The 16,113-nt window shown below is 43.8% G+C and overlaps 1 protein-coding gene across 1 annotated transcript; it reads right to left on the bottom strand.

The window, feature by feature from the left end:
* Nucleotides 1-1,623: 1,623 nt before the first annotated feature.
* On the bottom strand, nucleotides 1,624-15,291 carry LOC123450209 (homeobox-DDT domain protein RLT2-like). The gene is made up of 18 exons (XM_045127577.1): nucleotides 14,560-15,291; nucleotides 13,949-14,437; nucleotides 13,598-13,674; nucleotides 11,798-12,295; nucleotides 11,617-11,709; nucleotides 11,376-11,540; nucleotides 11,064-11,286; nucleotides 10,119-10,219; nucleotides 9,631-9,717; nucleotides 9,078-9,230; nucleotides 8,827-8,979; nucleotides 7,880-8,089; nucleotides 7,111-7,785; nucleotides 6,488-7,030; nucleotides 4,992-5,612; nucleotides 4,793-4,897; nucleotides 3,079-3,342; nucleotides 1,624-2,914 (listed from the first exon to the last, which is right to left on the bottom strand). Exons 1-18 carry the CDS (start codon nucleotides 14,741-14,743, stop codon nucleotides 1,982-1,984), a joined length of 5,574 nt encoding a protein of 1,857 aa, XP_044983512.1. The 5' UTR covers nucleotides 14,744-15,291; the 3' UTR covers nucleotides 1,624-1,981.
* Nucleotides 15,292-16,113: the final 822 nt, after the last annotated feature.

Raw genomic sequence — 16,113 nt, 5'->3', positions numbered from 1 at the left:
GATTCAGAAGAAAAATAGACATCTTATAGTAGAAGGGAACACACGCCTTGCCGCGTCGTTTACTCTCCGTCATAACGGCATACTTGCATTGCTATCGAAGACCCTTGTAGAATAATTACAAAAATAGACCCTTCTATTGAAATGAAATCCACTGATTGAAAAGGAGGCTTCAGCCCGGCAGCATGGACTTTGTGAAACACTGTGACAAAATAAGGATATGGCGAAGAAACCAACATACACGTGTAAATGAGAAGTATATAGAGCTCGCAAAGAGTGAAGGTGCAAGAGTGCAAAGTGAAGACGAAGCACACTCATCCATGAATGGATAGAAAATAGGCAGGCCCAAAAATGTCACAATTACGTACACATCTCAGAGGCACTGTATAGATCTACTCAGAGGCACTGTTGTGTGCAAAGGTTCAACCTTTAGCCACTGATATACCAACGAGTCCGGAGCCAAAAAAAAAAAATCATCCTTCGAGGGACCGGTGGCAGATTACTCGATGGCCTCGAACCAACATCTTGTGTCTTCCACTCTATGTTCAAACATATGGACATATATTTATTTTATCTTATGTTTCTCTAATTATCTGATTTTGCCTACTTGCTACTTTATTTTTTAGTTTTTAGTTTTTCTTTATTTTCATAAATGTATGAATATGTTTTCCTAAAATGCATAAACATTTACTCTTTGAAACATGTAAATATTTTTCATGCTATGAGCATCTTTCAGAAATATATGAATTTTAATTTTCACATTAGCAACACCTTATTTGGAAGCACATGAACATTACTTTTCAAGAAAAACGTGAACATTTGTTTTGAAACATGTGAATACTTTTCATACTATGAACATCTTTCAGAAATGTATGAATATTAATTTTCATATTAGCAACACCTTTTTGGAAGCACATGAACATTTATTTTCAAGAAAAACTTGAATATTTATTTCAACCAACGTTAACGAGTTGTATCAAATATAACTGAAATATTTTTGCATCATTAAACTTATTTCTAAAATTAATAAAAAAAAAATAATTGAAGATTATATAAAAAGATGTACATGTTAATGGGTTGTGCAGAAAGAAAAGCCCAATTTGACGTTGTGCCGCTCCCTCTCTCTCTCTCTTCTTGCCCTGTGAGCACCTTAAAAAACTGAGTCGATATATTGTCTTAAGATTTATAAAATCATCATAAACACCTTATCGTCGATCCACCCACTATACCGAAAATCTTAAAATAAATTCAGAAATAATGCGAGCACCGGGACTTGATGGGCTGGGGATACCATTGTCCCTCTAACCATCCAACCACAGATTGATTCGCGTGAGCAAGCATTTTCTACCATGTAAGACATCGATCAATCGTCAATGACAGACAGAGATAACTTCAAGGTTAAGTACTCCACTACCTGGTACATCTGGGGCGCGTGAGTATATGCTTGCATGAGCTCAGCCGGGCTTACCATGAGTGAATTCCAAATCCAGCTTGTGCCACAAACACTTGATATGTTTGTGTGTGGTGGATGCGAAGATCATGCATGTTCCTAAATCCGTGCACGTTATATATTCAGATGTTCTAAGATATGGAAATTCCTTTTATCGCTTTTGCTGATTAGCGTCAGAAATGCAAGGGACAATCTATTGCCATAACATTTGGTTGGTTCCTGTGCTTATAAAGTGCACAGTTGCTCCCTATGCAACGAGATGAACGGTAACAGGAATGAAGCAGAAAGTGTAGCTTCTGTAACCGACGGTAATCTTGTATACACTGGGAACATCTAATCTGTAAACAACTAACAGAAATATGTACAAAGCTCAAGTCCAGCGGGAGCAAACAAATTTGCGCCCCAACAATCAAATATAAACCTATTTCATCCTCTTCGATACTTCCTTCGTTCAGAATTTGGGCCTAGACTTAAGGCAAAACTGTAGATCAGTCATCATCACTCCAGCCTGACCAGGTTTCTTCCTGACATCTCTTATTCACTGTACTCAGAAGAATAGGATGTTGCATCATCATCGTCGGCGTTCCCCGCTCCGCCCTGACTACCACCACCATCATCATCGTCGCCGTCATCATCATCATCATCACCGAGTTCGTCATCCCCACTCATCTCAGCATCATCGTTGTCTTCGTCCATAGGTTGCTCTGCATCATAGTCAGCCCCATCATCCTCGCCCTCCTCATCATATTCATCATTATCTTCAGACTCAGAATCCATCATCTGAAGGGGGCTGGATCCAGAATTGTGCCTTGAATAATCTGGAAGCTGCTCATCATAGTCCTCGTTCATGGGCTCACCATTTTCTTCGTCCCCTTCTGATTCATCTGATTGAGAAACTGAGCTGTTCTCATCATCCTCGGCATACACCCGTCTATCCAAGCCCCACTCTTCAGCACCAGAGCTCTGTGGAGAATGCACGGCTGTAGGCTTTGCATTACTTAACATGCCAAAGGTTCCCAACAAGTTTGCCTTTGGAATTGATCTGGCTCCAAGCTCAACTGGCTGCCTAGGTCTAACAGTTCGAAGTCCTCGTCCTCGTCCTCTTCCACGACCTCGGACACTGCCGCTGCCACTGACACTTCCACGTCCACGCCCTCGCCCACGCCCGCGCCCTCGGCCGCGACCACGCCCTCGCCCTCGCCCAGCCTGCTTATCTGTGGCTTCCTTATAAGACACATTGTTGTCATCTCTGAACTCAATCTTGGGAGAGCTGCCAACACCTCTTGGGACCCTGCCACCACGACTGAGGGATCTACCTCCCCTGCCACGTCCTCGACCTCCTCGTCCACGGCCTCTAAGGCCATTGCTGGGAATCAGCTGCACTCCATCATGATGATCAAAACCAGGAGCTCCCACATGTTCCATTTCTTGTCTGTTCTTAACAGCAGTGTATCTTGATGGACCCTTCTGCATAGAAGAAACAAAGGTATGATGAGAAAAGAGATGTAAGGTATCCAAACAAATCATCAACACTTTGCATAAATTAAGGCAGCAAAGATGACACCTGTTACCAGCAAATCATGCAAATACCATGAAAATATGATGCAATAATCATAAGGCAAGACACTCACAATGAAATCACCCGCTTCTCGCTCTTTATTTAATCCTGCCTTTTGATCAGGTGTGTACGACAGGGAAGAATCAAGGTCTAACAACCGTAAGGTAACAGCAGCAGCAGTGCTGGGTACCCATGGAAGTACAGCAGCAGATCCAGAACATGCAATAGAACTCCGGTCAGCAAAATCTTGGGTGTCTGAATTAAGCAATTCGGCAGTTGTTTCAAAGTTAGATGACAAGTAATCCCTTTTTAGTGCACCTTCCAGCACAGTTAACAGCTGCAAAAAACATGACGACGACAATATTTCAGATGAGCAAATATACACATGTAAAAAAGTTCTATTGAGTTACCCTGGCTATCAAAACATGGTGAAGTAGCAACTGCTAGAACATTGGGTCTGGCAGACTGAAGCAAGTTGGTGGTGATAGGTTCCTTATGGTTTAAAAAGCAGTATCGATCTGACTATTAGAGGGACTTAGGGTGTGTTTGGTTGAGGAACCAAATGGAATGGAATGTCATGGTTCCATTCCACCGGAATGGAACGGTACCATTTCCTTGTTTGGTAGAGTCATGAGATGGAATGGAATGGTTTCATCTTGCTGTTTGGTTGAAGAGATAGAATGGGATGTATCTGATGCTAGATAAAAATGGCAATGTTTTCTCTAGCACATATATAAATTTTCACATTAACTAATCGCATTTTCACAATTTTAGTCGTGTTTCATTGGTAATTCAACACTTCTATTTTCAAGTTATGCACATGAGGAGCCAAGTACAGAACTATGAGAGCGTTTCATACATCCTGATCTGGCTGGGAGAGGTGTGGCAGCCAAATCCAACTAAACTACCCACGAAATCGTCACCAAACACCTGCCTGCACTGCCCGATCTCAGTCGTTGTTGCCCTGCTCTGCTTGCCGCTGACCTGTTTTTGCTGCTACGCTCAAGATCCCATCTGTGCTGGAACATGATGTCGCTCCTAGCCGCTGCTGCCTCAAGCTGCTGGCTGTTGCCGACACAACCCCAGGATCGATCCCATCCACCGCCGAAAAGTTCTCCGCCCTCTGCTAGACCGACGCCGCACATGCCCTTTGTAGCTAGTCGGTCGCCAGTCTGCCCAACACCCCCGCCGCCGATAGCTGCTAGCCCAACACCCCCGCCGCTAGTCCGCCCAACACCCCCGCCGCCGGTAGTCGGTGAGAGAGAGACGAGACGAGAGGGAGGGAGAGAGAGAGAGAACGGGGAGAGGGAAGCTGCGACGTCGGGAAGAGAGGGAGCAGTCGCGACTATCACGGAGACGAAAGAAGAAGCAGTTCCGCATGGTACCTCCGATTTGGAGGAATGTGTTGGTTCCGCATATCAGGGGAATATTCCCTTCCCAGGAATCAAGACATTCCGGCTCTCCTCCCAACCAAACACTAGAACGAGGATGAGGAACGGGTCGGACCCGTTCCATTCCACCCCATGACACGAACCAAACACACCCTTAGATGACTGTCACCTCTACATCACAAGAAATAAAGCACCGCATGTATAGCTCATCAAGTGAAAAAAATTCCAGCCATGTTCTCTATTGACAAGTGGAACCCATGTGAGGCCCCTGTCAACCAAACGAAAGAAACTACTTGGTTCATTAAGTACTACTACTGCTAAAACTAAAGGAAACCAAGTCTACCAAACAAAAACTGCTTGGTGCACAGAGTAATAGAAAAAAAAAAGATGGGGAACCTGAAAGGCTTCTTCGTTAGATGTTGTAGAAAACAACTTTACACCCCATGATTTCCGATATCCATTGGTCCAAAATGGTTGGAGAGCTTCTGCTGGAACTGAGGCCTGAGATACAAAATGCTAACAACTTAAGCGACAGAACTACTTGAAATAAGCACAATAGGAACAGCAGGCCAATGACTAAAAACATGTTACTGACCTCAATGGTAGCTAGCAGCACCTTCAGCAATCTCAATCTTATGGGAACAGAATCATCCGATATTTGTATCTTCCAATTAGGATCTGTTCTCCTTTTCTCCTCACATTGTGTTGTATGTTCCGAGAGACTCTGAATGGATTTGAATGTCTTGTGGCAAGACGAACAGTGCATTTCTTCAGTTAAATAAATCTGGTAGCAATAATCACAACACTGTATCAACTCAGAACACCGTTTCTTTCCATATTTCATGGCACATGTGGATTGATGATTGTTGCACTCCCACATCCACTTCAGAAACATACATGCCCTCTTGGAAATACCAACCTTCTCCAGATCATTACGCCCAAGCTCTATCTTGAAAGAATCCGAGTATGCCACTGCAGTATCAGAAACGACACCTGAAAGGGTGCTGCATGGACTTCCAAATTCGTTACTATGATTTGGGCTAATTATTTCACTACTTCCATTTCTCAAATTCCTTCCAGCTGGGTGTTCTATAGTAGCATCATTTTTCCTCCCTATAGCATCCTTAAAGGTTGGCTCGATGCTTCGCAACATTGAATGCAAATGTGACTCCCGGATGCCACGAGTGTCAAGGGAAGCTACTAAAGCATCAAATGCCTGCATTTTACAGTACGGCATCATGTTAAAATGATGAGTATAATTCTGCAGATACATTGCAAACGAGATAATGCAGTTGCTTATTTAAAGAAAAAAAACAGCAATCTCTCGAAGAGTGACGCAATACATAATCAGATAGTAAACAATTTATGTCTACTTGCTATATGATGGGTAAAAAGGAATGATAATTACAATGACAATTACTCTAATAAATATCAACTTTTTCAATAGATCAGTTGCTGTTAGCAGTTCAGAGCTGATTGGCAGCAGATGCTCCAAGACCAGACCAAACAGCAAGGACAGTGACCTTCAAGAAGAGGTTAGCAAGTAATCAACCATGAAATTAGTTAGAAATTTTCATTCAAGCTGGTCATAGAAAACTCAATTTCTAACCAGCACCAGCAAAACTCAGTGCATCTGAGTAGTACAGTAGAACAACACTGGCCAAACATTCACACCAATCTTGAGAAGTATTAGAATGGGAGAACAAAATTAATATCTAAGCCATTTGATCGAGTATAGATGGTTTATGGCATCCAACAAAATGTAGGTTTCAAGTAGGCACCTTTCACTTTGCTGTTACCAATCCCCCCCCCCCCTACTCCCCAGCCACCCAACCAGACAGCCCCACCCTCCAATGATATAGACGCACAAATCTATTATACTTGAGGTAACAATTCTCTTCCTCCTATTTAAATGTTGCTTGTTTGTGCTTAACATGATCCCATAAAGTAAATTGCACAAGTAACGAAGTGTAGGATTGACCAACACACAGAAATGACAAATTAAACAGCTGAATTGCGTCATGTGTCAGCTTCTACTGACAACACTAGGCTACAGAACTGCATTTTAAGTGTTAAGAATAAAATAACCACCTCAGCTGAGTCAATGAGCCTCCAGTATCCATCTCTAGATTCAAAAAATATTCTTCCAGACCCAGGGTCATTGGGTGATACAGAAGTAGAAAACTGCCAATACCGATTCCGTCTCCGATCTTGTCCAAGGGGTAATGATCTGTAGACATAAAGCTGTTCTGCCTTGTGACCTATTAATGATTTCAACTGAGATCGTGTTTTCTCAGTTGGAGCGTATTGCTGAACAGACAAGCTCTCTGGATTAGCATTTGATTCCCTGCTTACGCCATTCCCCTCATGAACCATATTACCAGCATTAAGCTGACTTTGTTGATCAACGAGCAAATCATTGTTTACTGAGCTGGCCTTTCCACCGTTCTCTTTGATTTGTACTAGAGTGGGAGTACATTCACCAACATTATTTCCTTCATCAGCATCAGCCTTCAAATCCATGCAGGGATCATGTTGCATTCTGCCTGTAAACTCTTCCCTTGAACGCCTCCTATCAAGTTGTGACTCTACCCACATTTGCTTTTTTAAAGCATTTGCTGCCTCAAGACGTTCCTGCAAAAGTGCCAAGTCACTTGCTCAGATGCCATTCAATGAAAAAACATCGAGATATGGAGATTAGGCAAGATAAATACCTCCAGAATTGCACGCATAGAATTTCCTTCAGTGGCAACACCAATCAGTGCAACCAATGCATTGAGGCGTTCCTCGACACTAAGATCACAGTAGTCACCTTCAGCTAGCCCCTGAACCCAGGATTCACCTTGGTTACTTTCATCAATCTCTGCGTCTTGTGAAGCTCCAATGGGTGGATCACTTGACGTACTAGCTGCAGTTGACTTATCTACCGTACACTGCAAGCCACTTGGAGATTTACTGTGAGGGCTTGATGGCATAGACAGGTTAACCACACTTTTTACTTCATCTTTTATGTCACCAGCTGCATTTGGCAAGCCAGCATCTTTTGCTCGAACTGCTGAAGCATTGGCATCTTTTTCCTCTATATTCACTTCATCGCCATCAGGATCATCATCAGCATCATCACATTCCGAATCATCATCCCCCCTTTCGACATCCTCCACATCCTTTTCCACTTCTTCACACGCTGAAAGTGCATTCTGAAACACCCTTATTTTTTCCCGTGCTGCTGAGAACACAGCCTCAGAATCAGCTGGGTCTTTTCTATAAGGAGTTTTAACACAATATGTCGAGGGCGCAGTTCTTTCAAAAAGCTTGGTATCCCTTGACAATGCAGCAGATATAGATGCCTCAGGTGTCTTGCTTGTTGTAAGGTCCCTAAGTCCAGATCTCTGAAGGGATTTAATAATCAAATCAAGAAGGTCAGATAAGAAAACAATATCAGGTCAGGGTTAGTTCAGAAGAAAAACTGTGATGTGAATGTACCTGGATTTTTTCTGCAACTTCCAGTATCGAGAGACCTTCGTCTCCTTCAAGTGATAATACATGGAAAGCAGCAAATTTTACCGTTCCAGGTGTCAGACGGTGCCTAGACCTCCGACGGTTGGTGTAGCCCCTTTCTTTCATCAAAGCAGCAGACTTCACAGCTGCTGAACCATTTCGCAAAGTGGAAATAACATCCTCACAATTACGGCCCTGTCAACAAATTTTGCATTAATATGGTCCAAGTTCTCAAGTATATGCATTATTTTCTAGCCATGAAGAACAAAATAGCACAAAGTGTAGGTTCACAAAAGCTAAAGAGCTGCAAATATGTACTCCTCCAACCCATATTACTTGCCGTTGATTTAGTACAATTTTGTACACTAAAGCTGTACTCCGTCCGTCCCAAAATAAGTGACGCAAATTTAGTACTACTAAGTTAGTACAAATTTTGCACTAAAGCAGAGACACTTATTTTGGGACAGAGGGGGTACTAAATTAGCAACAAGTAATATGGATCGGAGAGAGTACTAAGTTTCAATTATCATGAGCAGACACTTGGTTTGATGATTATAATAGTATATATGAGCTCAGGTTTGTTTACTCCCACCCACTTAACAACAACCACTCGAGGTTATGTAGACAGTTTTCATAAGTACCAGGGGTTTAGTAAGACGGTTTTATAGTTCACATGGTGGAGTAGACACAACCCCATATTTCTTGGGGTCATAGACTCTTTTTGGCACTGGGGTCATATAACTTTTTTCTCACTGGAGCCATAATGGCTTTGTCCTATAATATACTCCCTCCGTCCCAAAATAACTGTCTCAACTTTACACTAGGTCTAGTACAAAGTTGTACTAAGCTTAAGACACTTATTTTGGGACGGAGGGAGTAGATGTCAAGCTAAAATTATAGTATGTATAATGGGAACTTTCAAAGGTGAATACCTCATTATCGTCATGGTATGCATCTTCAGTATTCCTTTTCTTCAGCTGAGGCCCAAAACCAGCAGATAGACCAAATTGGCGCAATATTTCAGGCCACGTAAGATAAGTCAAGTGGCGCTGCCAGATAAGTATGTTGAACCCCCAAGCATATGCCTAACAGCAAGAAATCAGATATGTAAAATTATAGCTAAAATTGTTTCTGCACAGAACAAAATCTATGTTATAGAAAAGGAGGAGATATGCACACACACCCCTTCAACAATTTGTGGATGTCCACCTCCAGGATTAGCAGAACTGCTCTGATTCACTCCCGAAACAACTGAAGAAGTCCGGGCAACATCCTCAATATCTTTTATGATGGATTTTAGCACAGCGACATGCAATTCCCCCAACAACCTTGAATCCTGCCAAATGAATACCAGCAAATGCTTACATTCAGCTATGCTATACTATACGGCTGTTAAATTTCATAAAAGGCACAGAATAAAATCTCTGGAACTTCATCGTGATCCAACAGTCAAATGCCAGTTCAGTCTTACTCTTTAGCATACTTCAGTATGAATGAATAGGATATGAAAGCCAAGGAAGTAGAGACTACCATGGACACAACCTAAAGTACAGATTAGCGGCTATCACGTTGTCAACTACCAATAACAGCATTCTAAGGAACAAACGAATGGAGAAGTCTAGGGTATTATTCAAATATAACCAGCATTGTACAGCAGGTCCGCATCTCTCAGCATTGATTAGAGTCAACAGCACAAAGTTTCTGTTTTAACATCATAGATCAGGCAAATAACTTACATAATCATGAAGTGATTGCACAAACTCATCGAGTGTGAATGATGGAAGCTCAAGAACATCCGCGAAGGTAAAAAAGAACTTCCACACCTGAATTTCATAGAAAGCAGCTTTAGTTAAAAAGAATACACTCTAGCATATACTTTGAAAAGAAGAGGTCTTGTTTGTCGTTTCACAAAACCTTCAGATTAACATAGCAAGCAAACATATGTAGGAGTAGAAGACTTGTCTCATACATAATTGCAAAAGAAGCATATGAAGTAGTAGCAGAATAAACTTTCTAGAGGAACAAATACAATGACATAAGTTGTATTCTTTACACTTCAGCTTCACAATTGCGCCATTCGTTTACACAGGGCAGCAAGACCTTTTAAAGTACAATTTTCAAGCTTTTGTTTACAAATCTTTGGGTGTATGTTTGTGGGTGGATGGCTGGTGAGAGGATTTAGGGGAGAAGAGAAAAAACATTGAAGAATCAGATCAGGAAGTACCATCAAAAGGTTTCCAATGTTACTCTCAGAACTTGTCCACGGTTTTATTGAAAATGGCACCTTCAATCTCACAGCTTCAGTAGGAAACTGTGTCAGCATTCCTGTACAAGGATAAACCACAATTCAGATATTGCATTATGCTGATACACTTCAACCTTAAACAGAGGCAAACTAGCAAGCAAAAAAAATTCCTCCTTTTTTGTGATATTTAACTCAACCAAAGAAAGTGTTCGTATGATATAGCACCAACTAAGCAGTAAATAATCATGACATCACTTGATCTACTCCCTCGTGTTCCCTAGACGTTGTGCTTTGAACATAGCCAAGGTAACTTTCAAAACATTGACTAGCAGTATCGTTGAACATATTTAGACTGGGTGCTTTTGAAAATTACTTCCATAGCATGTAAATTTGTAGGATTTGCATACTGTGCCACTGTCCAAAGCGACAGCTCATTATGATACTAGAGGGAGTAGCTGTTTTCACACTGATAATGATTTTTATGTAGGAAGGGTAGACTCACTTGGCCCTTACAATATTGAGCATTGGTGAAATATATTTCTTTAGTAGCTTGCTTATTAAAAAGACGGGAGCAGCAGGCAAGGCTCAAATGTTTAAAACAATTAAACCTGTTAAATTAAAGTAGTAAAAATATTTTTAGAAAGCTATCCATTCTTATATAATATTGGATAACCCAAGTAGCAGCAGAACTTCCAGCTGAAAATGTACTAGGAACAGGTAGATCATAAATCTCAAGTTGATAATCCTTTTAACATAGACCTTGTCTTTGGACATACAATATGTAAGTTTAGGTACCCAGTTGAGAAAGAAACTGCTTAGTATTAAATCGACATAAGCTTTTGCTTTTCTTTTTCTGAAACAAAAACAAAGGAACCAAAGGCAGTGTACAGTCCATAAGCATAGATCCAGGAATATAGTGCACACCTCTAAATGAATCAAGTTGCTGCAATGTGTCGCTATCAAGAGAAAGCATTGAGGGCAACCCTTTGCTTCGTGAAACCAGTTCCATTAGTTCTAACCGTTCATCTTCCATGAGTTCCATGTACTCCCGTGCAATTCTACGTGCTGTAGCCCTTTCATTAGCAGCCTTTTGTCTTGCAGCTTCTTTCTCCTTTCGAAGCTCCTCTTTCTGTTTTAGTTTTTCGGCCTGTGCAAAAAACAGGTTATAAACTGAACAGTACAAGTGTCTAATATCTATGCCTGATGCATTTATAGTTTAAGATCCAGTGAACTAACTCTCAAGGATTGTTTCACCAAAAACTTCTCCATGCGCTTCTGTTCACGCCACTGTTCCTTTTGGAGTCTCTCTTCTTCCCTCTGTTTTTCGCGCATAAACCTCTCCTCTTCTTTTTTCCTTTCACGATCATACCTCTCCACTTCCTTCCGCATTTGTTCTTCTCTCTGCAAATATATTAAAACGTTACGTGTCTTGCCATGAATGACATAATTGATCTTCTATAACATGAACAAGAAATACCTTTTTCTTCAACACATCTTGCTTCTCGAGTTCCTTTCGTATCCGTTTTTCTTGCGCATCAACTTCCTTCGCAATCTTCGATTCTTCATTATGCTGGAGTAAATATGAGAATAAAGATCATATATAAACTCACGTGATGTGTACAGAAAAAAAAAGGGCATCCATGAAGTAAAAGGCATACTTTCCGCTTTTTATCCAGTTGATACGCATCTTCATCGTGATAATCCACTCCTTCAGAGGATGGAAGGGGATTATGAAATCCAACAACCTGAGTAACGCCAAACTGGCCTTCGATTGGAGCAGGACTAGCGTCAATATTTGATGAAGCCATCTCATAATCTGTGGACCCTGACAGGGAGATCAATGGTTTTCCATGTTGATTTAAATGGCTAGAACCAGATACTTGACCATCAAATGCATAGGTAGATGCTTTATCAGCACCATGGAGTAAGCGGGATCCTGTAGACAGGGAAGATATCCTCGAATTTGAAGCTTCTGTTGGAGCATCATAAAAGCACGACTGGCTTGTCCTCTCATATATATCGCTAGAGTGCTCTGGAAGAAACTGGTACTCATGTACTGCCCGTGCAAGATGAGAAGAATTTCCAGCCATGTACTTCCTCTTCCCGGTAACTGTACTTGGAACAGAAGGGTCTATGCTTGGCAAGAATGCTGATGCCTGCAAGGAAAAATCAGAATAAAAAATACTGTCAAACTAAAAATAAGGCAAGCAGAAAAACAGAACAGGAGGACACAACTACTGTAAAATTGAGTATATGAAGTACAAAAGTACAAGTGTGATGCAATCAATCATGAGAGAGGAACCAACAAGAAGAACCAACCATCCACGTATTGGTCCATAAACAGGGCAGAAGATACGTCTCTCTTTGCATTACTCCCTTTATAATGCAACAAATATATATACAAGGGATAAACTAAAAAAAATCGTTTAATGGAGCCAGCCAAGGGTGGCAATGTACAGTTACTGCAAAAGGCCATGCCCTGTACTTGAGTCAAATGAGCAATCTACGTCACTGAAAGGGCAGACCTAGAGCTAGAAGCTCCTGCACCAGGTGGTGTCTGGGGAAGGTTTAGACGAGGCAAGCCTTGCACAATGCAATGCAGAGAGGCCACACCCAACCCAGGACCTCTCTTGGCACAAGTAGGGAGTACTTCACCACTGCGCTAACAACTACATTTACACATGACAATAGTAAAGTAACTTCAGGCAGTGGTACACGAACAGGGTCTGTATGCAATATTATCAAGAGCAAAGATTAATAATACATGAGCATACATGACATCAAATCTGAAACTGATTTCATAGGTCCATCAATAAAGTTCCAGTACGACAACTTGCTAGTTTACATACATTATAAATTCATTGCGGCCATTTTACAAAGACGTCATAAGGGTAAGCTGTGCGCAAATAATTAGCAGTTGTCTCTAAACCATATAATTTCCTTGGTTAGGCTGCTCGCATGATTGGTTAATTTTGTCCTTGGGCAGCCGATCGAGTCAACAAGGCCAGGAAACCATAAAGAATATACATCATAACATATATCATTAGGCCTAGCCTGTTAATCCCAAACTTGGCAACAAAGCCAGTTGGGACAAATTCACTCGGATACTACATGCAGCCAGCTTTCAAGATTAGCCATAACAATTTCGCCATGTTATACGCAGCGCTGCGTAGGATCCAATAACTTCATAACTAACTAAGGTGCATCAAATGGAAATATGCAAGTAGTGCCTCAACAAACATTTGAAGTATTCAGAGGTGGCTCTGCATGAAAGACAGTTCGCTCCTTGCAGGCAAACTGGGATATAAATGAACAAACCTTCTCATCAAACAGGTTATTATGAATGCAAGCTGGGACAGACTAGTTAACCTTCTACTCAGACCATCTACTCGGTAACAGGGGTGCAGCTCAGTGACTGCCCACATTAAACATGTGTCTGCAAATGCACAGAAGGATACCTTCATGGGCTTGGGATCGTGTGCAGAAAATACACTGGTCTCATGCGATCGATAAGGCTGCTTCCGCTGCTCTGGAACTACTCCACAACATGATAAGAGCAGAGATCAAGTCAGAATATTGAAAGTATACAACAACAAAGCCTTTAGAATATTGAAAGTGTCACGCAGATAATTGGCATGGACACCAAAACTACAAAACGATACAGTATCTAGCACTTGTGCAAACACAAAAATAATTCAAGTTTATATCCGCTGCTTTGTACTCATTTATGTTGTTAAGCATGCAAACATACATACTAGGTGGTGATAAAGGAAATACAAAACAGGAGTACTTGGGCATAACACTCATACCAACAGGCATAGGCGCTCCAAATGCGTCGGGTGGGAGCGGATCAAAGTGATCACCAAGAACTGGCCCGTCCTCCCTCAGCGGCTCTCCTATCAGCTGTTGCACGGTCTCGATCGCCCGGTGTGCGGCTCGTGTGAGCTGCACTGGTGCCTGCGGAGGCAGCATAATCTGGTGCGACTCGTAGTACCTCCTGTCGATCTCCGGGGCAGAAATCCTAGGCACGGCCGACGAGCGGCCAGGCCCTCTGCGGGAGCTGCTGCAGGGCAGCAGCTGCTCGGTGTGTGGGTGTGGCAGCGAGTGGTGCAGCACAGGCGGGGGCGCCATGACGGGCACGGCAACCTCTTCGTCCAGCTGCTGCTGCTGCTGCCGCTTGGCGGGCGGCCTGCGGTCCTTGAGCCTCCGGTGGCAGAACCACATCTGCAGCTGCCTGTCCGTCAGCCCCAGCTTGGCAGACAGCTCCACCCGCTTGGCCTCGTTGGGGTACGGGTCCTCTGCACCATCATCAGAAACGGCGCTGAATAAATCCGTCCTTAGGGAACACTCATTCAAACAGATTTGGACGGAAGACCCTCCGGAACAAGCAATTCAGAGCGGTCGGGAAGCGTGGGCGAACCTGTGTAGGTCTGCTCGAGGACCTCCAACTGGTAGGGCGTCTTCATGACGCGCCTCGCCGTGGGCTTCCCGCTGGATCCAGACGCGCCGCCGGGCCCCGCGGAGGGCGCCGACGAGGAGGCCGGCGCGGGGCTCCCCGGCGCGGCCCCGGGCCCCTCGTCCCCTCCGTCGCCGGAGGAGTCCATCCCCGCCGATGGATCGACTCGAATCGAATCGAACCCTAGATCCGCCGAAACCTAACAGCAACCGCCCACACGCCCCCTCGAATCCCACGGCCGAAGGGTCGAACCGGGACCCGCCCGACGACGGCCCGCGCCGGGAACCCCGCGACCGCGAGCACGAGGAAGGGGAGGAGGAGGAGGCGGCGACTGGGGTTGGGGTTGGGATTTGGGGAGGGGAGCGGAGGAAAGACGGGAGGCCACGGGATGGATTCGGGTCTCTGGATGATGATGCTGCTGTTCCATGCTACGACCAGTAATAAAAACCCCTCTCCTCCTTTCCCCTCTCCGCTGTTTATTAGTATTTGCTCCTTGTTGCTTGCTTGCCGCTGCTGTTGTTAATGGGATATAATGACGCGCGGATTCGCTCGCGATCGAGCGATCGATCGATCGGTGGTGCGCGTCTGCGTCTGCGTCTGGCGGAAGGAAGGAAGGAAAATTCGTATCCCGGGCTGGGAGGATTTGGACGGGGCGTGTTCATAGGCTGTTCCTCGCGACGTAGAACTGCGGCCGGATCTTCTGTGGGGAGGGATGGGTCCGCGCGCCCGGGGGTCAGTCACGCAGGCCGCCGGTCGGTCAAGTCAACTCAGCCCGGCCACTTTCCTTACAAAAGAAAATGCAGGGCCGGCTCTGGCCGTAGGCGAACATGGGCGCAAGGGCCCATGTTTTGGGGGGCCATCATTACATGTCTATACGTGTTTCTCCCCGATCCACGCCTCGGTCTTCTGGTTGTTGCTCTCGCCGCCTCGGCCTCCTGCCTTCGTGGAATCGCGGCTTCGCCCCGAGCCCCCGCCATCCTTGAAACGGGAAACCCAAAGACCGCAGTTGCATCAGATCGGCAGATCACTGCGTCGCGCGTGATTCGCCCAGCATTTGAGGTATTATTCAGTGAATCAGTGCCTTGCCTGAACCCTATTCGTCCTGCGCACTCTACGCTAGTACTAATGCTTCAGTGCGCACCCTGCACTAGTATTAATGCTTGGATGCTTCGCATCCCCACCATGCTGCATCCTGTAGCAGACTAGCAGCCGATCTCTATGCAGGCATCCCCACCATGCTGCATCCTATAGCAGACTAGCATCCGATCCCTATGCAGCACAGCAGCAACAGCCGATCCCTAATTCTTTTGATCAGTTATTCAGTTAAGTTCTTTGAAAATTGCAACCTTAGGTGTTCCAATGCCGCTGAAACACAAGTCTGGTTCTGAGAAAAGGAAACAAAAAAAGCGAGAGAATCAACTCATTGAATCAGACAAAGGTGCTCTAAAAAGGTATTTTCCGGTGGTAACTAATGTTCATAATCAAAGGCAAGAATCTGAACCCGGAAAAGATGATGAT

Source organism: Hordeum vulgare, chromosome 1H (assembly GCF_904849725.1).
Source record: "Hordeum vulgare subsp. vulgare chromosome 1H, MorexV3_pseudomolecules_assembly, whole genome shotgun sequence".
Taxonomy (NCBI): domain Eukaryota; kingdom Viridiplantae; phylum Streptophyta; class Magnoliopsida; order Poales; family Poaceae; genus Hordeum; species Hordeum vulgare.
The sequence above is the reverse complement of the archived record's forward strand: the minus strand, read 5'-3'. Positions and strand labels throughout refer to the sequence as shown.